The following is a 27,800-nucleotide window of genomic DNA, read 5'->3' as shown; positions in this document are numbered from 1 at the left end:
CACTCACTGCTCTACAAACCCTGGTTAGTGGTTACTGTAGTTACAATGTCAGGCCACAAGGTGGCGGCATCCTGCCATTGTTTGCCATACTGCCAGATTGATTGCTCAAAAGATATTTGCACTTTGCAGCCAGTAGGCTAGCCTAGTAGGTAGGCCTACTACTATACCAACAGAGATCTACGTAACTACGTACTAACTGTATAGTAGAAGTAATGAGTCTTGTCAATAATGAACAATAGAACAGAGAGAGTCAGAGTAGTCCCTGTTTTACACAGCTTGACCAGTACGTTGTGTTATGAGGTTTCTTTCCCCCCTTTTTACCTCCTTTATGATGAATTCCTGTTCTGTTCTTTGGCTATATAGAAGTGTATATTTGTATGAATTGAACAAGGTGGACCCTCTTGTAAACAAGTGTAATGCTTTATTGGGTCGTCCACTCACAGTTAACAGTCTTTGTATTGAGTTGTGCTTGAAATGTACTGTAATTCTGCAAACTGTTAATAAATATTTCAATCAATCAATCAGCCAGCCAGCTGTTCTCCGTGTAGCCTACGTGCAGCGCGGTGAGATGTCAGTCAAACGGTCCAAAGATTGCCAAACACAAGTTGAAACTTGATTGAACGTAACTACGCAAGTAACGCAACCCTTCCTGTTTCTAGACCATTGCTGCTATAGATTACTGGAATATGATTGACACATTTGTAGAGGATTTTTTTTTCCTGATTCATCACCACTCCCCTGTCATAGTCACAGCCTGGCTTATTCAGCTATGCTATTCTGCATTCGAGGTTTTTTTAAACCACAGACTTCACTTGCTTGCATCTTCCCTGGTTTCTGAATGGCCCCCGATCGCCCACTCTTTAGCTCTCATAGATGGCTTCCTGAAGCATTGCCAGAGACACCTCTGCTCTGCAAGAACAGTAAATATATCCCCTGTTCGATCTCCTCTCGTCTTCTTCCCCCTTTGGTGTGTTTGAACAAGGGTGTCTTTGAGGGCCCCCTGTCCAGCTGCACAGTTAAAATTCAAAGGCACAAACACTACCTCCACTGTTTCCGTGTCTGCCATAGTGTCTCTCTCTCTCTCTCTCCCCCCCGTTTGCTGCAGTGCTCATACTGCTCACCCAGCCAGCCCTCGATAGAAGAGACATCATGGCCTCCAAATAAATGCACATCAAGATGTCAGGTCAACGAATAACTATACTTAACATTCGCAATAAAGGAAATGTGTTTTGTTTTTCTTTTCTTTTGTTTGCCACCACAAGTTCAACTGATCTTGACTTGACAATATATATAGGCTAGATTATGGCTCTTAAAGACTACTAGATAAAAGTTTTAAGTGTGGCCTATTATTTCTTCTGACACGGTTCTTCTATAAACTGGAGAGACTGAACCGCAGATGTTATGAATATGATGTTATGTTCTCTCTCAGATGACTGCTCATCACTAATCACTATATCTATCTCTCCTCTTCCTCTCACTCAGTGTCTAATGTAGCCTAGGCCTAGGGCAGGCTACTATCACTGTTCCCCCTCCCCCTGGCGCGCGTGCGCGCTCTCACACACACGTACACACGCACGCCGCCACCACCACCAAGCTTTGCTTGTACACACGACACTCACACCAGTCAGTGCGTGAGTGCGATCGAGCGAGTTCCCCTATCTCTCGTAGGAGCCAGTTCCTCCATTTAAGATTTGTTGTGTTGTGTTGTGTATAAGAAGAAGAGCGTGTGCAGTAGGCTACAGTGCGCACTGGACCGACAGTTTGAAGTTGAATTACTTTTTTTTGGTGGGGGAGGACTCTCGGTTGTCGTCGGTTCTTCGGGGATTTACAGGTAGGCGATCAGTGGGGTTCCAACTTTCCAGTTTGCAGTCAGACATCGACATATGGCAGAGAGCGCGGCCCCTGTACGCTATACGAGGAGGTTCTTCTGAGTTAGTTTTTAGGACATCACATCATCAACCCCCCACACCATCCATCCATCCATCCATCGCTGCGTTCACACAACGCCGCTCCGCTCACCTCACACCGCCGGGAGGTGGAGTTGGAGGCGCAGAGCAGAGCCTGTGATGGTGATGATGGGGCTGTGATGCATCGGAGTAATTCAGATGCACCGGCGGCGGGTGGTGCCCTGCAGCGTCGGAGGAGATCCGAGGAGAAGAGCAAGACCCCATCAGCTATGAACAAAGCCAACAGGTAGGTTAGGCAGCGGCTACGCGGCTACGGTAACGCAATGAATGCGATGGCGCCGGGGGGCGCAGATAGTTGAATACGCAAATAAAATACTGATGCCTTATAGGCTTTGTGAACTTTGTAGTGCGTTGATTTTTGATTGATTGATTGATTGAAGTATTTATTGACAGTTTTCCGAATGACAGTACATTTCAAGTAGGCTACAACTCAATACAAAAACTGTTATGTGGCCTATATTGTTTCCAGGGTAAAGGCATAGTGTGAGTGTGTGTATGTGTCAACGAGAGGAAGATGTGTGTGTGCGTGTGTGTGTGTGTGTGTGTGTGTGTGTGTGTGTGTGTGTGTGTGTGCGTGCGTGCGTGCGTGCGTGCGTGCGTGCGTGCGTGTGTGTGTGTGTGTGTGTGTGTGTGTGTGTGTGTGTGCACTGTGCAAAGGGGCCGTCCCCTACTGGCAGTGTGAACCTTTGTGGCTTTTGTCAATTTTCTTGAGAAAGAGTAGTGTGGGTGTTTTTTCTATTTTCCACCCAGGCGGCTCTCGCAGTAAGCATAACATCACAGGACGTCAACCGTTTGAAGCTTGAACTGCAGCATGAGATTATGGTCAAAATCAAAGGTCGCAAAAGAAACACATTCGTTTTTTTCTTTTCGCCACACATCATATGGAATCAGTGCCTGTAATAATTAGTGTTGCCTGCATGGCAGGTGTGTGTCAGAATGATACTAATGTCATGTTCTCCTCCACGCGGGCCTACGTGTCGAGGTCTGTGTGTCTACTGAACACAAGCATGCCCTCATGCACATGCCTAGTGTCAATTGTGTTGGAAAAACCATGTCGTTCCCTGCGCACTCATGCACGCACACGCGCGCGCGCGCGCACACACACACACACACACACACACACACACACACACACACACACACACACACACACACACACACACACACACACACACACACACACACACACACACACACACACGCTTTTATTTATTTTCATTTGGGAAATTGCGACATTAAGACTTAAACGTATAGCTTTATACTTAAAGTTTTTGAGGCCAAACTTTGACATTTAAAGTTGTGTGTGCCAGGCCTATATAGGCCTAGGCTATGCTAGAGAGAGATTGTATAACATAAGTGTTCAGTTGGGGAAATAACTACAACAGTATATGTCAGATAAGTGGCATAATAACTATATATACTATTGCTAAAGCAAACTTTGACAGTTCAGTAGTTAATTCTTGTTGAGAGACTGAGAGACTTTTGCACTATAAGCAGTCTCAGCTCTGCGCTGTCATCTCTCGTATAGTTGTGACCACAGCTCTCTTATCTGATTACCTGGAAAGACAGCGCATGCAGGGCTGTGGGTGTTTGTCAGAGCTCAGACAGATATGATCACAGCAGGCATCTATACATTTGGTAGGTGGACTGGTGTGTGGACTGTGTCTGACTGTAATGGCCACGGATGCAGTTTATATGCAATTAATTACAGATTTGAAGTTTCAATTTGAATCCAGAGCGATTTACAGTAAGAAAGGGAAACAAGAGGTATTCATTATATGCATCAAATGCATTGAAATGGTCATTTACAATATACAGTTTAGGCATTTAGCACTTAATCCAGAGCGATTTACAGTATAGGGCGGTTGTGGCTCAGGAGGTTCGAGCAGGTCGTCCAATGATCCCTGGGTCGGCGGTTCGAATCCCGGCTCCTCCTGTCCACATGTCGAAGTGTCCTTGGGGCAAGGCACTGAACCCTACATTGCCTCCAATGAGGCCATGTTCGCCACTTCACCTCCCAATTAATTAATGAAACATTGTAAAGCGATTTGAGCACTATAAAAAAAGAAAAGCACTATAAAAATGCAATTCATTATTAGAGTAAGCAAGAACAACCCATGGTAACACATCAAATACATAAAAAATAGTCATCAAGAATCATACGTAAACTAAGAATCTAACATCCGTCTAACAGTGGAATATAATGAAACTATGCGTATAAATGACTAAATTACATAAATTGAGCCTTTGCAGACGCCTGTAAGGTCGTCGAGGCTACGGCAAGTGCTACGGGCTAAAGATGGAGTCTGAAGAGGTGGGTTTTCAGACTACGGTGGAAGATTTGCGATAGAATCTGAAGTTGTGATTTCAATGGGAACTGCGTTCCCTAGTTTTGGAGCCAGAAGGGAGAAGATTTTGGGACGTGTGGAGCGTTGTCCCGGCGCTTTTAGTGAATTTTCTTCCAGCGTCCCACTGCGTTGGCTGATTTGAGCTCGTGGGGGGGTCCGATCAGACTTTGAATATATGGGGGTGCCATACCTTTGGCTGCTTTGAAGGCCAGCATCAGAGTTTTGTACTCTGTACTCTTTGTACTCTGGCAGCAACCCGGGAGCCAATGGAGGGAGCGGAGAAGGGGGAGAATTTTAGAATTAGAATTTTGTCTGCTTGAAGACCAAGTGAGTAATCTTGGATCTTGAACCAAGAAGATCAGTCTAAATATAAAAAACATATACATTGAAACTAAGTCTCGAAATGACCTGGATCGGTCTTCATACATTTTAGCCTTTGCATAAGCCTGCAATATAACACTATATATCGGCCTCACATCATATCCACTGTTGATAGACTGTATATATCTATTAATTTGTTTCATGCCCACTGCAGTGCTGCTATGAAGCCTAAAGTAGGCCTACATTTCACAGTGGACCATTGCAGGTCCATTTTTGTACGCTCCCCAAAGGAGCACGACCGCTTCTGATTTTAGAGAGTCGTAGACATGGGGTTCTCAACGTTTTTGGCTGGGGACCCCCGGAAATGCTTTGGACACCCTCCCCACCCACCAATACAAATTGACCGCTACAATAACCTTAATAATAGAGAAAATACATCATAAATAAATACTGAAACCCAGATAATCATTAATGAAATTTTATGCATGTGTACTATGTAAACTCTCAATTTCCATTTTCCAGCCATTCAGTTGCAAAACAAACCCCCTTTTTTATTTTTTCTATCATCTGGGGACCCCCCAAAATAATTTCAGCCCCCCCCCCCCCCCCCCCCCCCCCCCCCCGAGGGGTTGCGACCCACAGGTTGAGAACCCCTGTCGTAGACCACCGATTAGCGTAGCCTACTGATATCTTTGGCCAATATGTTTGCTAAGATGTTCTAATCAATTTGAAAAACTTGGATAAGATTACAGTTTCTATTTGAGCAGAATTACATATAACCACTTTGGTCTTAAGCCAATATTCAAATATTTTCAAAAACAGACAACTCAGAAGGCATCACGTTGGGACACGTTATGATGCTTGTAGATCTGGTATGTTTGATATCTTTCCGCAAAAAATAATTGGGACACACTTCGGCTGCATATATATTAGCTGATTCCAGTTGAATACTGGAGCGATACACCGCCAGAGCGATACACCGCCAGGGCGATACGTCGTGGTCAGGCTCTACTCCCTTCGGTTGCTGTTGTCAGAAAATGTCTTCATCAGGGTTTGAATTTGAAACACATCTAATATAGTCTGTATACAGTCTGCTTCATGCTGGATGAAAATAAATGGGTGAATGGTTCATTTGAACACATTTGTCCCATGATGTGGAAGAGGAACAAGAGACTAGGTTGTGGTGTGGTGTGGTGTGTGTGTGTGTGTGTGTGTGTGTGTGTGTGTGTGTGTGTGTGTGTGTGTGTGTGTGTGTGTGTGTGTGTGTGTGTGTGTGTGTGTGTGAGAGAGAGAGAGCGAGCAGCACCACACAAACAAGACCTTCAAAGGCCCCTGGCTTCAATTAATCAATTAAGGACAGAAAGAAAGAGGAATTTGCATATTCCCCACCAGTGCGTGTGTGCGTGCATGTGAGAGAGAGAGAGAGAGAGAGCAGGGGGGACTGGACTTCTAGCCAGGAACTGTGGCTATGCATGGGAATGGGTGGATGTTTGTCCAGTGACTTTTTGTGAATGGACTGAATAGAGCAAGGATGAAGGAAGAGGGCAATGTAGCTCTGGTCCATATACATACATAGCCCTGCTGCTAATTCTGCCCTGCATTAAGGCTATGGGACCGGTCGCGTCTAGTTCTCGCATGAACCAGCCTCTCTTCTGTAGCGGGAATATATTATAAAGAATGCTTTACCTACTCACCAATACAAAGAACGTGTTGTGTGATTTATTAGAAAGCCTACTTTCCTTAGTGGACGCACATATCACCCCACCCCACCACACGTATAATATGCACTTTTTGGCCAGAAAGGGATTTTTTTCACCAGACTTTCTTATGAGGTTTTTCCGCAGTGGAGTATAACTAAGAATCCTTTTTTTTTTGTGTGGTGGGAGGGCTCAGAGTGTGTCCACTGAGGAAAGTATAGGCTTTCTAATTATTACACAACCCTTTGTATTGGTGAGTAGGTAAAACGTTCTTTATATTCCCGCTATACAGAAGAGAGGCTGGTCTGCATTTCATGCGAGAGCTAGACGCCATCGGTCCCATAGCCAAAGTTAAAGTCATATGATTTGTCACACACGTTACCGCAGTGAAATTTGTTCTCCGCATTTGACCCATCTCTTGGAGCAGTGAGCCACAGACAAGGAGCGGTGAGCTGCAGCCGTGCCACGCTCGGGAATCATTTGATTAGTAGATTTGACCCCCCAATCCATCCAACCCTTTGATGCTGAGTGCCAAGCGGGGAGGCATTGGGTCCCATGTTTACAGTCTCTGGTATGACCCGGCCGGGGATCGAACCCGACCTCCCAGTTTCAGGGCGGACACTCTAACCACAAGGCCACTGTCTGGCAGGGCAGAATTAGCATTAGGTCTAGTATGGACCAGAGCTAAGGGGAATGAAGAAAGGAGGAGTGTGGGCTCACTGGGGCTGTTTCTGAAACAGGACCTTTATTTATTACACATGACCAAGTCTGATAGGTCAAGAAAGATGACAACTGGCCTGGGCCGGCCTAGCGGTCCCTGCAGGCACCTATATGTGCTGGTAATCCAGCCTGACGGTGTGTCACGGGTTCGTGTCCCGACCCCGACAAACGTCGATGCTGTGTGTAAGGAGAAGAGACTGGAGCAGCACGGACATTTAGAGCCTTTTATTTAGGTGCTGAGTATACAAAACGACTAACGTTTCGACCTTGCGGTCTTCATCAGAGTCATGAGTGGTAGCATTTGGGCATGTCTTATATATACAGGTTGGGCTCTCAATAAGCCAATGACAGGGTACCATATGACATGTAATAACCCGTTACTACCAGCAGTCTAGATAATGTAAGAGGTGGCTATGGAGAAAACGCTGTTGAACAGTGAAATAAATAAAGTAAAACAGTGATTTAACCATAAAAAAGCCATCAAAATAAAAAAAACAGTATTTAAGAACAACAGTGCACATACATATTTAAGGGCCTTGTGGCCAAATAAAAAATACACAAAACAGAGGTACATCAGAGACAAGGCAATACAACACTCTCAGGGCAAGAAAAACAGAAAAAACAGAAGATTTCAGGGACCGTCTAAAAAGGGGGGCATGTTTATAAAAAGCATGTAAGGCTCAGCTCTTCATTTAGGCCATTGGGTTCTAAAGTGTCTAGTGCATGTATCCACTGTGCTTCTCTACGGAGCAATTTATTAATTATGTCACCTCCCCGTGGTGGGGCTGTGATTTTCTCTATTCCCCAAAATTTGAGGGAAGCTGGTGACCCATGATTAGCCTCCTTGTAATGTCTGGCCATGGCATAATCAAGATTTCGGGTACGAATGGCAGTTTTATGTTCTCCAATTCTTAATTTAAGTTGTCTTTTGGTTTGGCCTATGTAGGCTAGTCCACAAGGACATTTAAGCATATAAATGACATGTGTGGAGTTGCAATTAATAAAAGATGATATTTTAAAAAATGTGCCTGTGCGTGGATGGGTAAAAAAAATTGAGTTGAAAGAGTTGGAGCAGTGTGTGCAGTTGCCACATTTATAAAAGCCTTGGGGGGGATTTGAGAGCCATGTCGAGGGGGGGGGGGCATTCATGTCCGAGTGGACTAGACGGTCTCTGAGGCTTCTGGAGCGTCTGAAAGCAAAGAAAGGTGGGTCAGTACATATATTTGCAAGTTTGGGATCACTTTTAAGGATGTGCCAGTGTTTGAGAAATACATTTTTGATTACCTCTGCCGCTGGTGTGAATGGTGTGGAAAAGCAGAGACGTGTTGGTGTCTGCTTTTTGTTTTTGGTAAGAAGGGATGTTCTGGCCCAGGCCGTAGCGTAACGGTCTTGGCACCGTACTGGTGATCCAGTCGCGGTGTGCCGCGGGTTCGACTCCCGGACCCGACACGGCCTTTACCGCATGTCATCCCCCCATCTCTCTCCCGTTTCCTGTCAGCCTACTTTCTATCCCTTAAAAAATCAATAAAAGGCGTAAGCCGCAAAAAAATATCTTAAAAAAAAAAGAAGGGATGTTCTCTCAGTGTGAAGCGCACTGTTAAAGGCTATGTCCAAGTTTTCTTCGTTGTAGCCTCTTTCTCTGAAACGATTGGTGAGGTCAGTAGCTTTTGATATGTAGTCCGTGGTGGAGCTACAGTTACGTCTAAGACGCAAGTATTGGCCTTTGGGGATGTTTCGGATGAGCTGTTTGGAATGGTTGCTATCTGCTGAGTAGGGTGTTCCTGCTGAGTGGTTTGTGATAGATGGTGGTGTTAAATAAGCCATCTGCGCTCTTGAATATTGTCAAGTCTAAAAAGTTAATTCTGTCATTATCGAACTCCTTGTTAAAAGCTAGGTATTTAGTGGTGGAGTTGATATATTGATGTATTGTATATAGATGTAGCTGACAGTAGCTCATCGGTGGTGCCTTTCCATATTAAAGCCACATCGTCAATGTATCTGCGTCACAGTGTAATTTTGGGGAGGAAGACGTTGTTAACATGGTTGTAAATAAACCGTTCTTCCCAAAAACCCATGACTAGACAAGCATAAGAGGGGGCAAATGCACTGCCCATGGCAGTCCCTTGACATTGTAGGTAGAAGTTACCAGAGTATTTGAAAAAATTGTTAGAGAGAATAATCTCAGCTAGATCAGTCAGAAAGGCTGAGGGGGGCAATGTGTGTCGCTGCTGTGTGTCTTCCAAAGAGTGACTTGGAACGCTGGTCAAAACTCCCATGTTTCTCTTGCAGGGCCGTATCAATTGAATAAAAATGAATATATTACCTAGATTCTCACACTTAATCCAAATGATCCCAATTTATCTTCCAAAATCATGCTTTATCCAGCTTGATCGTATAATATCTACCTTCATATAGAACAAAGCTCCTTCTCGGATAAAAAAAAAGGCCAGCCTTAAAAAAAGGCCAGCCTTGAAGGATCCAAGACAGAGAGTTGGTTACTTTATACATTACTATTATTGGTACTAGCCTTTGTCACAAACAGAGGACCATACTTTGGTCAAACATGGAACTGCATTCCAGTCTTCCAGTCTCTCCAACTTCGCTGTTGGCGGCTCCTCCACTGCCCATTAAACTGAAAACCTTTAATCTAAATCCGATGATTCAAAGTTCAATTAAAATCTGGATTCAATTTAGGAAACACTTTAACCCATTTACTGTAGGCCTGACGTCGAAATAAAATTAAAAAAAAGTCTGAAAGAATGTAAAACTTTCAATGATTTGTGCCGCATTTTCACGATTTTTAAGTGGTGCAACCACTTCCTTAAGTGACTATGGCTGGCTGGCTGGTGCGTCTGAGCACGAAAACAGCATTCTTTTTTCACCACCTGTGAGCAACCTAACACACACAAACACACACACATGTTAACTGTATATATGGTGATTTCGGTGTGCCAGTACAGTACAGTGACAGTACAGTACAGTGGTGGGTACAGTAGAGGGACCCCCACACGGTAACTCTGTCATTTCTCAACCGTTTTGGAAGCGGGGCAGCTCGCTGGAATCGGGCTGGCATCCTGCGTTCCTGTGGGTCTTACCCCTGACTTTTAATCCTCTTTTCCTGCCCTCGCACTTGGACCTAGCTAGCCTTCGAGGCATGGCAAGTGCGCACAGCTGTGGAGTGATATTTTGTGCAGACCTATTTGACGAGGGCATACAGAGAAGGAGAAGTCCGCACATTGGCCGCAAATTTGGCATTACGGCTTTACGGGTGCTTTCAAACTCCACTACGCGCCTTCCCAAATGTGTGTGACCAAAATAGCAATTCAGGGGAAAGCGTGCCAACACGCCCATGACCACACCTCTAGGCGCAAATACCGGTGTCGGCGTAATAGTGACGCTGGACCAAAATACCATTAAGGGACAGAGAAAAGCTACTGGTAATCTTCGGGCAGCGGCTGACTTGCGGGTAATGGCGGCGACGAAAATGGAGCCCTAAGGGCCCTATCTTCCGCCAACCCCTTACCCTTTATATTATTCCTAAACTTATTTGGCATTTAACATTTTAAAATAGTTCAACTAGTAGCCGATCTACATCGACACGTTGTGATCTTGTAGATCAGCTGTATTAGAACTATTTTAAAAGGTAAAAAAAAAAATATATATAATATAATATATTATAATGCTATCCTGGGGGTGGTCCCAATTAAGCCTTTCCGGCCAGCTGAGGAGTGCCATTGCTTTTACCTCCTTGCTGGCTCGAAGGCTCGTATTAAAGGGATTGTGACATTAAAAAACATAGTTTTTGTAATTTTTCCTAATTGTTTTAGGTTTTCTGAGCTCACTTGCACCCAAAAAACTTGAACTTTTAACATTCAGTAGATTTGCTGTGGTCTGATTTTCCTGCTGTTTGTGATGTCACAGCCTGCAAATCCCATTATGTCAATGTTGACGGGGCTGAAATGGGGCTGAAATGCACCTCCCTCCCGATGCTATGATTGCTGGCGGCGGTTACTACTACTATTGATCAAGATTATTTGCTGCTATTAGATATATACTGTATATATATATATATATATATATATATATATTTATTTTACAGTCTTTTTTTTTTGGGCTCCGCAGGCTAATGAGTGTCAATTCTGGGGGATCTGAACATGAAAAAAGTTGAGCACCACTGACATAGAAGACATTTTGTATAGAATCTTAAAGCCTATTCATAGTCTGGATTTTCAGTGGTGAGGTGACCACCGCTCCGGTGGTGAGCTGACCACCGGAGCTGAAATAACGTTGAGCGGTGGTGAGTAAAAAACAGAGAGAAGGGCTGGAGCGGTGGCGGTGGTTTGCTCTTCACCGCAGCTCAGTGACGTCATGTTGTAGTTCGGTGAAAATCCAGACTATGTACAGTATGAGCCTTTAGTGTCAGGTCTAAATGGGTTATTAAACGAGGATAGAAAACCAGTTGACGCCCATCATGTAAACCCCATATACCAGGTGTCAGAGACCGTGACCTCTCTGCGTCCTTCCTCACCCCTCTGCCCACATTGACACGGCGTGCCGTGCCGACGGATACCCGCGTGTTGTGACGATCACCCATTCTCGTGTACGTGGTCCTTTCAGTACTCCGGGTGTAATGAGACGAGACGAAGGAGGTGGTGGTGGCCCATCTGGAGAGAGGACGGGAGAGGAGCAGGAGGAGTGGGGATGCTTTGCCCAGGGGATTAGGCACAGGCGGTCTGCCTCTTTGGAACCAGTTAGATGGCCTTGTCACTGTAGCGATGAGCTGGTTGATTGGTTGTTTGATTGATTAACCCATTTAGGCATGACGTCGACATTTATAAAATGTCTTCTAGATTTGCGCCACATTTTCAAAAAGAAAAAATAGCAGACCTACAAGCTCATAGCGCGCCACTCGGTGGCGCGCTATGAGCTTGTAGGTCTGCTATTTTTCAATAGCTAAATTATAACATAATGTTTAAAACACCAAAAGGGGTTAACAGTTTGCAGAATTACAGTGCATTTCAAGTACAACTCAATACAAAAGAAAACTGTTAAACTGTGAGTGGACGACACCATAATATAAAGCATTACACTTGTTTACAATAAATAGGGCCCATCATTTTCAATTCATAAAAAAAAAGGTTAACAGGAGTTCAAATTCCCCCCAAGCAGGTGCGACCTCAAGAGCAACGATTAGACGTGCCTTTGAGCAAGGCACTCGGCTTCTCAGCGGCCAACTGTAAAAGGCAGTGTTTGTACTGCATGGGCAACTGTATGTGTGTGACTGTGTGTGCATGAACGTGTGTTATGGTTTGTGTGTGTGTGTGTGTGTGTGTGTGTGTGTGTGTGTGTGTGTGTGTGTGTGTGTGCGTGCTCGCTAAATTGCGTGCGTGCATGCGTGCGTGGTAAGGTGTTGACGTAAAAGAGAGACATTGCTGTTAACCTTCCCTTGTTACACAAGGCAACGTAGGGGGTGTGCTTATATTTGAGCCACATTTTCAGTGCCCTCTACTCACTGAACTGCGAGTGTAAATGTGTGTGTGTTGTGTGTGTGTGTGTGTGTGTGTGTGTGTGTGTGTGTGTGTGTGTGTGTGTGTGTGTGTGTGTGTGTGTGTGTGTGTGTGTGTGTGTGTGTGTGTGTGTGTGTGTGCGCGCGCGCGCGTGTGTGTGTGTGTGTGTGTGTGTGTGTGTGCTGGTTGTGTGGTTGAAGGGAGGCTTAGATAAGGGGATCTAGATCTGGTCATTCAGGGAACTTGTGAGCCCTTTCTCTGAAGTCACGTACTTCCTGGTTACACATAACAGAAACACAGCATAACATTCACCTGTGGTTAGCCACGAGCGTTTCACTAACTGTGCTTTGATCTGGCCTCTCCCTATAAACGTTGCATTGATCAGTGTAAAATGAAGTGTATAATCCCAAACGATTCTTAAAAAAGGATCCCTGGCTAATAAGACAAATATGTCTTCAAACATTGTACTTGCCCTCTATAATTAAAATTACAAAATAATAACACCATAAATATTTTTATTTCTTTCATAAATAGAGAATATTTCACTCAATAGGGACTGCTCCCGTCGCAAGTTGATGATGTCATATGCCCATGTGTGGTCTAGCCCTATGGAATTATGGAATGCATATGCTAATAAAAAACAACTTAACCCATTCTGACCTGAGATCAGATTCATACGAGGTTTCCACTGGACACACACCGGTCTGACGAACCCATTCTGACCTGAGATCAGATTCTAAAAATGTCAGTCGTTCTTCGAAAAAAAATAGCAGATCTGCTATTTTTCAATAGCTAAAGCACGACATGATGCCAACACCAAAATGGGTGCCCGGTCAGAATGGGTCAATACTAACTAAAGTTAATATGTGCATTTAAAATATTTTGTATTTGCAGGTGCATTCCATAGGGCTAGACCACACATGAACATATGACTCAACTTGGAAGAGGAGCAGTCCCTATTGAGTGAAAGATAATCTATTTATGAAAGAAATATATATGTTTTACTTCATTGATTAAATAAAAACACCCAGATAAATACATTCATGTGCAAACTAATTCAAGCCTGTAAAGGCTGATAGTATTGATGCTAAATTGTTGTGCAGATAGCAAGCTGTGTTGTTGTTGCTCTCAGCGTGATGCTAGGAATGAGATGGTAAAAGGAAAGGAAAGTTACTATTAGGGGATTCACACTGAGACGGACTGAATCCGTTTCATTGGAACCGTTTCCGAATACGGTTGCCTGGTCCCCGATGGCCATGATTCACATTACCCGAGATTCAACAGCGCACCCGGGTACACTTGCATAACACACTTTAATCCTCCTGATGACGGTGTGCTTGATGGCTGGCGTGCATGGACACTGACCATCAACTGTGCGACATTGTCTCAAATAAATCCAGACACACTGAATTGCATTGCCTCTTTGCCGTTATACTACTGTCTGTCAGCCTGCCTGCTATTCACTGTGTCAGTCAGTTCTGTGCTCCAGTGTCGTGTTTGATATTAGTTTGCAATAGATTCTATTTCTACTTTAGCATTATTATTATTATTATTTTGTTTTACTTTGGAAACTATGCCAAGCAAAGCCCAAGAGCCACGTGTAATAAGATCAACACGTACTGCGGTGCTGTGCGTATACGCAGATTCAACAGGAGACGGGCGGCATTGAGAAAGGAGCTGGTGTTACGCGTTGTGCAGCACTGCAGCGGCTGTGTGTTTTTTTTTTGTTGACGCTTGGCTTGTCGACTAGAGATTATGTCACGTTCTTAAAAAAAACAGTCCACTTCCTTCTTTAGGTACGCATGCATTCACATTGGAACGATCCGTATCTGAATACACTTCAACGGTCCAGAGACCCGCCCCCCCATGCGGTCCCGGGGACGGTTGGGCAATCCGCTCCCGGGAACGGTACGCATCATTCACACTACCACAACTTCTGCCAAGTGGTCCCGAGTGCGCACCCGGGACCATAGTGTGAATCCCCTAAATGTTTACCCAGGGTAACTGGACTAAGCTCAAGAACTTGTTTACAGCCAGGCCCTGCTCATAGAACATTTCATGGTAGGGGTTCAATGCCTTGTCCAAGGGCACTTCAGCGGTGGTAATTTTAACATGCCGGTCCGGGGATACGAACTAGCGATATCAACTTCCGATATCAAGACCGCTCCGCAAACCGTTCGGCCACCGCTCCCCCATGGTTATTCTATAGAACTGTGACACAGTTACCAGCGGTACAGTAGATCAGATGTAAAGGTGCTTCAGTACAACTGACCTGAACCCACTCACCACAATGTTGCGTACTGTTGCCTTCTGCTTATCTCATCGTCGTCATCATCATCTTTATGTAACTCACACAACCATGTTCTCATGGTATGGAGCAAGTGGTTCTCGACCTTGTTCACGTCAAGGACACTCAGTAGCCCAGCAAGGGCAGAATCCAATCGTACCGGCCGGTCCTTCGGGAGGCCGGCCGGTCCGTCGGGAAAAAGGAAATTAGAGAGGACTTTTTTACAGCCGTATAGCAGTGACTCTCAACCATTTTAATTCTGAGGACCCCCCAGTTTGACATGCATTGGCATTTCTATCTCTGGGACCCCAATTCATATTGTAAATTTACATATGTTAATTTACCAAATGTCTGTGTTCCATTTGTACACTCTCTGAGTTACAGACCCATAACGGTCCATTTGGATCGTAACTATCTGTTATTTAGCTGGGGAGCCCCTGGAACTCCCTCAAGGACACCCTGGGGCTCCCCGGACCACCACTTTGAGAAGCACTGGTATACATAAATAGACAGTAACACATATCAATATTCATACAGATGTAGCAAAAGGCGTGGCATGGATTATTTAAACAGAGGAACGGTTTTCAGAAAAGCACCCAATTTACAAATAACGTTTGGCATGAAATAAATTTAAATTCAACATATTATATGGGTGAATTATATAATACCATGGCAGGTATTTTTCTCTCAAATTCATAATGCGAATTAATATTTTTGCAACGTGGAACTCATCCCCAACTTGGTTGTCGTTACATGAATTGCATAACGTCTGACTTCTTTCAAGCCCTTTATGTGTCAGTAACCTTTGGAATTCCTGTGTTATTCACCCTAAAAAAATACAAATGGCCTACCTTATTTCTTATGTCACATGCATGTCATACAATTCATTTCGATCACTTTGCCACTTTTTCCAAGAACTGATCTTTCGACCTCTCTCTGTTCAACAGTTAGTTTCAACCAGTCAATGTTATATTATTATTATGATTACATTTCTGAGTCAGCTAAAGGTAAAACAGACCACTAGTGAGTCATCCAGGATCTGCTTCACTTGTGAAACCCATGGTGACACATGTGCACCTGTGTTAACCCGTTCTGACCCGAGACCAGATTCTATAACGCACAGAAGAATGGTGGTTCTTTAACGCATTTTGACCTGAGATCAGATTCTAAAAATGTCTTCTAAAATCCTGACAGTTTTCAAAAATAGCAGACCCACAAGCTTGTAGCGCGCCACTCGGTGGCGCGCTATGAGCTTGTAGATCTGCTATTTTTCAATAGCTAAAGCATAACGTAATGCTAACACCAAAACGGGTTAAATAGGTTAAGCAAATCCGACTCTTTCTGCCCTCGCTGTCCGTCCGTCCGTCCGTCTGAATATTAATACATAAAACACAAGCAGTTAGTTTTGTATTGTTTATCGAGAATATGCATTGTGACTATAATGCTGACTGATTTATGAAGATAGTCGATCTCGGTTGGAGCCACAACAGAGGCGCAATGGTGCACAAATCCTGCAAATGGTCTCCTAAGTGGGCGTGGTTTTCTTCTCCCGACAGATTTTATATATATCTCTTTTTTTTAAATTAAGTTTTGGCATTGTGACAATCAAAATTGTCTTTACATAGAAAAGCATGTATTTATTTCACAGGTGTTGTGAATTATACCTGATTATGTGAACGTGAAATGAATGGGGTCATACCTATGTTCCCTCAGCCCTATGTTCCCTCAGCGCCGAGGTGCGCTGCGGGTCGGGAGAGGGTTGTGGTTAGGTTTAGGTGTCTGCCCCGGGGGTGCGCTTACAGATGGCAAAAAAGGTCATGATTCCCAAATCAGCCCCAATCAACCAAGACATTACATTGCATGGGAACCAGGGGGGCAGTCAGCCAGATATTTCGTGAAGCCTCATTTGAAATTGGTAGTTCATATAATGGCCTGTTGTGGCGCTGGGCTGGACCCAAAAAGCCCCATAGCTCCATAGAGGCCCATGTATTTTGGCCCAACTTCACCTAGACTGTATTACCTTAATAAACATGGTCATGAATACTTTCTTCTTCCAGTCACTAGTTTAAAGTCTCATTTCTAATGTCATAATATTCTTTTTGGAAAATTATGGTCCCATTAATTAAAAAAATTACCATAAAGAAAAAAAAACATCGCGTATGTTCTGAGGGGCGTGGCTACCGTTACAGTCCATGATCGGGATTCCCCTCCCACTCGAGTCAAAATAAAAACCAACGGAGAAGAAGGGGGGAAGTCCCGCCTCGTTGTCTGGGCAGCCAATAGCCAGCTGGTCCAAAACGGAGCCAGCCAATGGCCAGCTGGTACCAAACGGATCTAGAAAGATGGCGATTTACAATGAAGCGATTTCAGGCTTCATTTTACGTTCATGTTAGACCCGGAGAACGCTTTGTCCATATTTTTTTACAGTCTATGATGGGAACACACGTTTTATTTAACTTTTAACATGTCAATTCATTTCACATTATAATATTCACATTATAGAATCCCATCTTAACCCATTCTGGGCGGGAACCCCTTTTGGTGTTTTAAGCATTGTGTTATACTTGAAAAATAGCAGATCTACAAGCTCATTGTTGTATAGGTCTGCTATTTTCGAAAAATCGTGAAAATGTGGCGGAAATCTTTGAATAGCCTATAAATATATAGTGTCAGAGTAAACATTTGTATCACGTGAGATCTGTGTGTTCTTGGCGTGACAACGTTTGAGAACCACTCGCCTGGAACTAACCTATGCTTTCATAGGCAAAACTGTGCGCAGCTGCTGGAGATGAGACTAATTAATTAGAGCGACAGAGAGAGAGAGGAGTGTGTGTGTGTGTGTGTGTGTGTGTGTGTACGGGTGTGCATGTGTGCGTCAATTTAACAAAGGTGCAGACGATCAGAAATCAGCAGAGAGTGATCGAAGTTTGCGCTACTCTATGCCGAATTGAAGTGGACTCTGTCCCAGACTTTTTTGGAAGTAAAAACGTCTGGGTTTCCCAGGCTAGAGAACCACTGACATAGAAACGTTCTTTCATGCAGAGCCCTCTATGTGTCAGTACTGCAGAGCCCTCTGTGTGTCAGTACTGCAGGTGGACAGAGAGACACTTTTCATATATCTTCCCAAATCTCGTGAGAGTTTGTAGCTGGGGTTAGAGGAAGGTCGATGATTTTCTCCTGATTTGTCTCGCTAAAAAAAAAAAGTCATTTTAGTACGAACATCTTGTGAAATATTGTGTGCCTTGTGATAACTGGGTCAAATTGCATTTGGTTGGTTTTCAAAGCAAAGTGTCACTGTTGTGCAGCCTAACACACATACATATTAACTGTATCTGATGATTTCAGGTGTATCAGTACAGTACAGTAGAGGGACCCCCTGGGGTCAAGCTTGCAAGGCGTTGCGGTGTGAGCTCGTAGATCGGGCCAGCACAGCCAGTGGCATTATACTTCAGTTATGACGACAACGTAAACAAAAGTAAAGTGGCACGTGTATCAGTACAGTTTGTACAATCCAATCCGTCATAGCTGACATCTAGTGGACACAATAATTGATTGTACATCATAGGCACATTACAGACCGACACAAGCCTACGATAGCGCAGGGACTATGTAAGGACTAAATAACAATGCGTTTTTTTTGTGTGTGCTTTTGACTCATGCCATGCTTTTGACTGATTCATGCCAATACTAGAAGGGTAGAGTTGAATGTGAGTGTGAGTTTGAGGAGTCTCTCTCATAACGTGAGGCTGGGATCACAGCTAGGCCTCACAAGCTGGCATGGGAACCCCTTTTGGTGTTAGCATTATGTTATGCTTTAGCTATTGAAAAATAGCAGATCTACAAGCTCATAGCGCGCCACCGAGTGGCGTGCTACGAGCTTGTAGGTCTGCTATTTTTTGAAAAATCGAAGAACGACTGACATAGAAACATAGCATTTTCAGAAAACTGTCTGGATGTAGAAGACATTTTTAGAATATGATCTCAGGTCAAAATGGGTTAACCCCCCCCCCCTCTCTCTCTCTCTCTCTCTCTCTCAGGAAACCTCATGCGGAGAGCGGCAGCCCTGGTGGGGTCAAGAGCAAAAGGCAGGTGTCGAGGAGGAGGAACACGTGTCCGAGCCCCCAGGACATCAACCGGGCCCTGCAGAGCCCCATCAGCCCCGGTGCTGCCAGCCTGGATGAGCTCATACAGCGGTGTCTTAACTCCTTTGGTCTGTTGACTCTTATCTCTGCCGCTAGCTGTTAGCATAAACCCAGGGGCCAGCATACACGCTCACTTTAAGAAGACTTTGTGGGCAGCGGTGGCCGAACGGTTTGCGGAGCGGTCTTGATATCGGAAGGTCGCTAGTTCGTATCCCCGGACCGGCACGTTAAAATTACCACCGCTGAAGTGCCCTTGGACAAGGCATTGAACCCCTACCATGAAATGTTCTATGAGCAGGGCCTGGCTGTAAACAAGTTCTTGAGCTTAGTCCAGTTACCCTGGGTAAACATAGTACCTTTCCTTTCCTTTTTACGGTGTTTGCCCCACCCCCCACACACTCTTGTCACACACACTACCGCAGCATTGGAACACTCACACACTCCGTATACCTCTCGTCAGAAGCGTTTACATGGTGCCAGCACAAATTAAATTGGAAATGTGGGATGTGGCAGAAAATCCACCATGGACAGCGATCTTATAGAATCTGAGTTATGATGGTTTGAAAGTCCTGTCTTCACACTGCTTTGCACTGTGAATATAGCCTATATATCATTGCAGTATTTCAGAGAGCTAAAAACTAAAAGATGGAGTGCCATGATTTTTGTACTTTTTCCAATTGTTGTTATGTGCAATGATGTCTTCCCTTTGTATTTAGGGTTTCTTCCTGGAGGCTGAACCCTTGATAGTCAAACGTGACAATGAAAAAAACAGTAATATAGTGACATCACTAACAGCCCCCCCCCCCAACCCCTCCCCCTTTATCATACAACTACAGCTGTGGGTGCGGCTTCAGTTCACCAGCCCCCAGGCAAACCAGGCATACTTAATGAACTGGTGGGCGTGTCCACATAAAAACGACATTTTAACAAATACTGTACACTTTTTTGAAAAAAAAATCTTAATCCTTATATAACAATAAGACCCGATGATCATGTTTTAGGGTGGAAAAATCACGGCACTCCATCTTAAAATGGTCGATGGTTTTAAATTAGCCACTTTACATAATGCACGCTCTTAACATCCCGTCAATACAATCTTAACCCATTCTGTACGGGAACCCGTACAGAATGAGCTTGTACAGAGCGAGAGAAAAATCGAAGAACTACTGACATTTTTAGAATCTGATCTCAGGTCAGAATGTGTTAATCAGACCAGTGTGTGTCCAGTGCGGAAACCTCGTATGAATCTGATCTCAGGTCAGAATGGGTTAAAGTTGATTGTGTGGTCATTTATGTTGTGCTCATTTCAGACTCAGAAGGCAGGTTGACCAGCACCCGGGGCTCCCAGCTGGTCCACATGACGCTGATGATGCACAGCTGGGTGGTACCGTCCCAGACCTTTGCCCAGAAACTCCTCAACCTATATCCTTTACGACGCTCCCATTGTCTATCACCGTCGGCCATGTTCTCTCACTGCCTCTCACTGTCTCGCACTGTCCCTCACTGCCTCGCACTGTCCCTCACTGCCTCGCACTGTCCCTCACTGCCTCTCACTGTCCCTCACTGCCTCGCACTGTCCCTCACTGCCTCGCACTGTCCCTCACTGCCTCGCACTGTCCCTCACTGCCTCGTACTGTCCCTCACTGCCTCTCACTGTCCCTCACTGCCTCGCACTGTCCCTCACTGTCCCTCACTGCCTCGCACTGTCCCTCACTGCCTCTCACTGTCCCTCACTGCCTCGTACTGTCCCTCACTGCCTTGCACTGTCCCTCACTGTCCCTCACTGCCTCGCACTGCCCCTCACTGCCTCGCACTGTCCCTCACTGCCTCGCACTGTCCCTCACTGTCTCGCACTGTCCCTCACTGCCTCGCACTGTCCCTCACTGCCTCACTGTCCCACTGCCTCACACTGTCCCTCACTGCCTCTCACTGTCCCTCACTGCCTCTCACTGTCCTGCACTTTCCCTCATTGCCTCTCACTGTCCCTCACTGCCTCGCACTGTCCCTCACTGCCTCGCACTGTCCCTCACTGCCTCGCACTGTCCCTCACTGCCTCTCACTGTCCCACACTGCCTCTCACTGTCCCTCACTGCCTCTCACTGTCCCTCACTGCCTCGCACTGTCCCTCACTGCCTCGCACTGTCCCTCACTGCCTTGCACTGTCCCTCACTGCCTTGCACTGTCCCTCACTGCCTTGCACTGTCCCTCACTGCCTTGCACTGTCCCTCACTGCCTTGCACTGTCCCTCACTGCCTTGCACTGTCCCTCACTGCCTTGCACTGTCCCTCACTGCCTCTCGTTGTCCCACACAGTCTGCTGTAAAGCTACTGCATCTACCTGTTGATTCATTAGGAAAGCTAATTGTTAATAACAAATTAACAAGGCAACTTAACGACTAGTTGAGACACGCGGCTCACAGCCTTTCATGTGGGCTGTCTCCAAGTGTGTTCTTAATTGCACTCTTTATTATTTCTATCCCTTTGTTTGCTGTGTTTTTGCTGTTTTGAATGCTATGCTATCTGTATTGCTGCATTGTCTGATAGCCAAACAAAAACTAGTTTTACTCTAATGTACCTGTTGATCCTTGCCTCTCAGGCACCCTCAGGCGGACAAACCTTTTAACAGAGTGACATGCATAGATGTAAGCACTCACAGCTCCACCACTCACCACCATTAGCATCCTCACCATAAGAGTGCACTGCTAATGGGCCTATCCTGGTCCCTATTGGTCCCAGTCACATGTGAGTTAATCTCTTAACACAATAAAACAGAAGTGGCTTTGTTTTCACGCTGCGTATTTACTGACTTTGGGACAAAGCTGATTTGAAGTGGGTAAATTATGTGGCGTGGGTGTATTGTTGGCCTGCTATAGTAAGCCGTCATGCTATTGATTTCCCCTTGACATTCTGCCACCTATAAGGACTGTCCCCTTGAGAAGAGGGCACTGAGGAGACCACAGATCTGTCACCTTATCAGGTCAGTGTGTGCGCCTTTTCACCAAACCACGCGTGGTCAGTGTGTGTGTGTGTGTGTGTGTGTGTGCATGTGCGCGTGCGTGTGCGCGTGCGTGCACGAGCAGGATAAAGAGCTGAAATTGGAAGCGATGAAAAATGTGCAGACAAAATTGGAACTGAATCACAAGCTGAAAAACTATCTTCCTTTCGATTGGGTAGAATTGGTATCCCAACCTGAAAAATGTATTTTCTGTTTATTAAAGAGAGAGAGAGAGAGAGAGAGAGAGAGAGCCCTTTTTTCTCACTTGAGCACCTGCCCCACTAAATGTCTGTGCACGTCACGTTACTGTTAATACCGGAGGTTCAGTTTAACCCATTTTGGGGCGGGAACCCCTTTTGGTGTTTTAAAGCATTGTTATACTTTAGCTATTGAAAAATAGCAGATCTACAAGCTCATAGCGCGGCACCGAGTGCCGCGCTATGAACTTGTAGGTCCCGCTATTTTTGAAAAATCGTGAAAATGTGCCTCAAATCTTTGAATATATATTATTACAGAGTGAACATTTTGACTCAAATCTTTGCTTCTGAGGGGGTCTCTGGAACAACATATTTTCAGTTGGGGGGGCGGAGGCATATTACATATTTCTGGGGTCCTTGACATGAAATATGGAGAACCACCAATACAGAAACATGTTTTTCAGAAAACTGTCAGGATTTTGAAGACATTTGTTAAATTTCGACGTCAGGCCTAAATGGGTTAAATTCCAAATGTCTACCTGCATGTGTGTGTTGCTACTGTATCTCAGTCAGCAGTTGTTTTTCTCAAACGAGCACAAGGTGTCTATCTTCGCACGCTACTGTCAGTCAGAACCGCTGGCCCCAGCCCACTTGACGCTTGTATTTTTGTTTTGTTTCTTGTGTTTTTGTGGGGGTAATGACTGTTAAAAACTAGGCCTACTACCTTATTGATATAGCACAATACGATTCAACTTTCTATTCGACTTGTTGTTTGTCAAGAGGTGTTATGGACAATACAGAGTAATGGAAGCTGTGTAGTTTACCTTTCTGGGGCTGGGGGGGTTCAGTTTTTCCTGTTTTATTTTTCCTGTCGCTGTCTTGTCTTGTTGACCTGAAGACGATTCTAAAAGAAAAAGGCTTCCAAGTACTAAAAACAGTTTCTGAAAAACCTATGTTTCTATGTCAGTGGTGCTCAACCTTTTTCATGGCAATGACCCCCAGAATTATCTGTATTTGGACCCTCATCTAAAATATGTTATTCCAGGGACCCCCCCTTACTTTCAATATACCCACATCAGTTGGCAAACAATAATTTATGTTCAAAGCTCCTTGTGACTGGAACAATCTACCTGTCCATATTCGTTCAATAACATCTTTTCATTTGTTTAAAACTGTGCTGTCCTCTCATCTTGAGACTACCTGTTCATGTTTTCACTAATCATCACTATAGCAGATCCATGATGCAATGATCCATGTGTTATGTCTACGTTATGTCCATGTTATGTGAAATGTTGTCTTGTTGCAGTTTTGTTGTTTGTTTCTTGTTTATCTAGGAATTAGATTGTTTTGTCTTGTTTTGTTTTGTCTGGTTGAATTGTTTGTAAAAAGTGTCTTTATGTATGAAGTGTACTTTGTGAATCGCAGACCCCCTTGAAAATGAGATGGTTCATCTCAAGGGATTGTTCCTAATAAAGAATGTCAGCACTGTGTCTGTGCTTCTCTCTCTGTGTGGTGTCCTGTGGTGGTATAAAGGCAGTGGATCAGCCAGGTACCGGCCGTGTTCGAGGCCGACCCCCTCCTGGAGCAGATCATGGGGGACCTGTGGGCTCTGGTTCGGCCCGACGGGGAGGAGACCACCTCTCAGATCTACAGCGACACCTCCTCATGCCCGTGAGTCGCAGTTGACTAATAAAACTACGACGAAAAATGTCCATCGACTATACCTTTTTTCACCGACGAAAACTAAATGAAAACTATAGCTATGATTGACTAAAACTATATGACTAAATATGCTGACAAAGTAAAGAAAGTAAAAACTAGACTAAAATGTTAGGAAGGGACTATAGTGGACAAGAGATCCAGTATAAGTCATTTTACACTTGCTGCGACGCGTTGTGAGCTTGTAGATCGGTCATTATGATGGCCACCAAAATAAATTTTAGTCGACTAAATCACCTGTAGATTTAGTCGACTAAAACATTCCAGGTGACTATAAAATGTGACTGAAACTAAATGAAAACTATTAGTACAGAGACTATGACTAAAACTAAATTAAAAAACAACACCGGTGAGTCGGCACGCCGCAAATCTGTGCATTTTTACTGTAGCCTACTGTGTAAAATACTGTATATGTAAAACACCCAAGGACAGTCTCAGCCTCAAGTTCTACCGCTCAGCTGAACCAGAGGCAATCCCTGCTCAGCCTGGGGAGATATTGCACATAATGAGCTAGTACAGTAGGCGTGCCACCCGACACCAGCATCTACATTTCTTTCACCACCTATTTCACCACCTCCAACCACTGTAGATTATCCCATTCTGACAAGCTCGTAGCGCGCCACCGAGTGGCGCGCTACGAGCTTGTAGGTCTGCTATTTTTTGAAAAATCGAAGAACGACTGACATTTTTAGAATCTGATCTCAGGTCAGAATGGAAAACTGTCAGGATGTAGAAGACATTTTTAGAATCTGATCTCAGGTCAGAATGGGTTAAGCCCCATTACGCCAGCAGGCACATAATAGGGCATAATATGGGCATATTGAAACCCAATATATAGATTGTCTTTTTTCCCCCCTTTTTTTGAGTGGTGCAACTACTCCCTTACGTAGCTATGTGGGTGGGTGGGTGCGTCTGAGCACGAAAACATCACGGTTGTTTTTCCCACCTGTGCGCAACCTAACACACACAAACACACATATTAACTGTATATATGGTGATTTCGGGTGTGCCAGTACAGTACAGTACAGTACAGTACAGTACAGTACAGTACAGTACAGTAGAACAGGGGTTTTCAACTGATTGTGCACCAGGGACCACCACCTTGACTAAGGATCAACCTGGGGACCACTGTTGTGTTGTAATGGGATATGTTTCCTAATAATGATGACTCAATCAGGCAAGCTGGTACACCTTTTCTCTGGAATCTCTTAACCTCAGACTTCCCAGTAATTCTGATAACATTGACACACTTCCACAGAACAGTGCACAGACGTTTAGTGCACTGTTCCGTGGAAGAAAATACAAAATCTTCACTTTCCTACATTACTAAATGCATGGTCAGGGACCACGCAATACCTCCACGGACCACCAGTGGTCCACGGACCACCTGTTGAAAACCCCTGCAGTAGAATGGACAGTAGAGGGGCCCCCACACGGTAACTCTGTCATTTATTTCTTCTTTTTTAACAATTTAGGCATTTAGCAGGCATTTAGCTTCATTCAGAGCGATTTACAGTAAGCAAGAACTGGGGGCTGTATCTTGCGTGTCTTAAGTACCAGGTCTTATTACCTAACTTGAGTAAACTAAAGACCTGGAGGTGTGATCAATGCCATTTGGCTATTCGTAATACATCAAATGCATAGAAAGTCATCAATGATCAAAAGCATTGTTGTATTTCTTACCTTATGAAGTTATTCAAAGGTTAAAAGAATAGGCATAGGAGGCCTTAAGTATGTTTCACCAGTTTCAATTGAAACAGGCCTCTACCCTCAGGGGGGGTCTCCACCCTCAGGGGGGCCTCAACAAAATAATGATGTCATAGGTATATGCGGGCCTCATATTTGGTCTTGAAACGGGCCTCCAGATTCCTAAGGCCGCCCCTGAGAACACACAAACACACCAAGCTGGCCATAGGGGGCGCTAGCTCCCCTCAAAGAGCCAGAATGCAAAATGCTTGTCATTCAGCCTCACTTTGAGTTGCTCAGTGGACTGTCTCTCACACAGCGATATGGAGAAAAATATCACACCCGTGTGACGTGAGCGGCACTGTTATCACTATACATCACATTCCGTGCTTAGCCAGTCAGCTTGAGCACATTCCGCGCACGCACTCTCACACACACACACACACACACACACACACACACACACACACACACACACACACACACACACACACACACACACACACACACACACACACACACACACACACACACACACACACACACACACACACACAGCCTCAAAATACAACACAGCTCAGTGTTAGGGAACCCTGTAGTGTGTGGAAGACCCATAGATCCATAGACCCATAGATCCATAGACCCCAAGGTAGCCGCAATGAAGGGTGCAGATGAAGAACAGCTGCACTAATTGGCGTCGTTAAGGCAACAGTTTGTGTCTCATGTGATTTCACACCAGAAGATATAAGATGATGCACCGTGTTAAAAATGACTGTAGACGTCGAGAGAGAGAAGAGAGAGAGAAAGACAGACAGACAGAGTGATGTTGTCTTGGACCGTTTCCAAAGCAGGAGGACCAAAGCGAGTCTATCATGCTGCTGTAGCAGTGAGGAACAAACTGTATTCCTTTGGAGGCTACTGTTATGGAGGGACCTTCAACAACATGGAACAGATGGACGTCCATGTCTTCGACACAGTGTCTTTATGCTGGAAGAAGTTACCTCCAGTGGAACCAGGAAGAGGAGACGGTCACCTTGAGGTTCCATCCAAGCGCTGGGGCCACACAGCTGTGTTGGTGGAAGATACAGTCTACATCTGGGGAGGCCATCCTTACTGCAATGTGCTTTATGCATTTGATGTTGACTCCCACAGATGGTTCCAACCCAGGGTTTCTGGGACTGTTCCAGAGGAGCGGAGCTACCACTCAGCCTGTGTGTTGGAGAAGGTCATGTTTATCCATAGAGGATGCAACAAGCTGAATAGATTGACTAATGACATGTACAAGTTGGACACCAGCACAATGGTCTGGTCTTTAATTAACACCAGAGGAACTCCACCTCCTGCTTCATCAGCTCACTCTGCTACCATCATTGGTACCAAGATGTTTGTATTTATCTACAACAGCATCAGAGTGTTTGACATAGAGACAAACGCCTGGCTGGACACACCTTCTGCACAACTTCTACCAGAAGGTCTCTGGTGTCATTCAGCATTTATCTACAATAGAGAGCTGTACATATTTGGAGGCTGGAACGGTAACCAGACCTTCAATGACCTGTGGAAATTTAGTCCAGAGACCTTCTCCTAGAAGAAGGTTGAGCCCAAGTGGAAAGGACCATGTCCAATGCGTGGTATGTGCTGTTGCATTGTGGGAGATTGTATCATCCTCTTTGGAGGAAAGAAAGGAGATCACACTATCTCTGATGAGCTGTTCATCTTAGACTTGAGTCCTTGTCTTAAGACGTTATGTAAGCTAGAAGTTATTCAGTACGCTCTGGACCAATCAGAACTCCCACACGACATCAGATGGGAACTGGCAGCCATGGCAACCAACGACAACAACAACCGAGACCACATTCCAGATGAAGGAACAGCAGAAAGATCAAGAAATGATGGATCAACATCTCATCCCACCTGATGGTGAGCCACCTCTCAGCATCACTTACTGAGATTCAAACCTCAAAGGAGACTCCTTCTCTCCAGACAGGCTCTCTAACCATTCAGCTAGGCAACAAACTATAACAATTGTTCCGTCCAACACAATGCGTTGGGAACACAAACCGTGTCTGTATGTTCCAAACTGAACTCTTTATTGTATATTTATTTCTATGATCTTTTTTTATTTAAAGGACCAAGCAGTCCTGAAACGACTTGGTCCTTTATTATTATTGTTCGTTTTTTTCCTTCTTCTGCCAAAAAATGGCAGTTTTGGCTG

The 27,800-nt window shown here is 44.7% G+C and overlaps 1 protein-coding gene across 1 annotated transcript in view; it reads left to right on the top strand.

Moving 5' to 3' along the window:
• Positions 1-2,052: 2,052 nt before the first annotated feature.
• rasgrp4 (RAS guanyl releasing protein 4) overlaps positions 2,053-27,800 on the top strand; it is a 59,756-nt gene continuing 34,008 nt past the window's right edge. The window contains exons 1-5 of the mRNA XM_083772763.1: positions 2,053-2,193; positions 18,885-19,057; positions 20,300-20,411; positions 21,903-21,965; positions 23,714-23,851. Coding sequence (XP_083628889.1) covers positions 2,087-2,193; positions 18,885-19,057; positions 20,300-20,411; positions 21,903-21,965; positions 23,714-23,851 — 593 coding nt within the window. The 5' untranslated portion in view covers positions 2,053-2,086. The remainder of the gene's footprint in view (positions 2,194-18,884; positions 19,058-20,299; positions 20,412-21,902; positions 21,966-23,713; positions 23,852-27,800) is intronic.

The sequence above is a fragment of the Protomyctophum parallelum genome, assembly GCF_964188405.1.
Source record: "Protomyctophum parallelum genome assembly, chromosome: 9".
Classification (NCBI taxonomy): Eukaryota; Metazoa; Chordata; class Actinopteri; order Myctophiformes; family Myctophidae; genus Protomyctophum; species Protomyctophum parallelum.
This window is presented reverse-complemented; position numbering and strand designations above follow the sequence as displayed.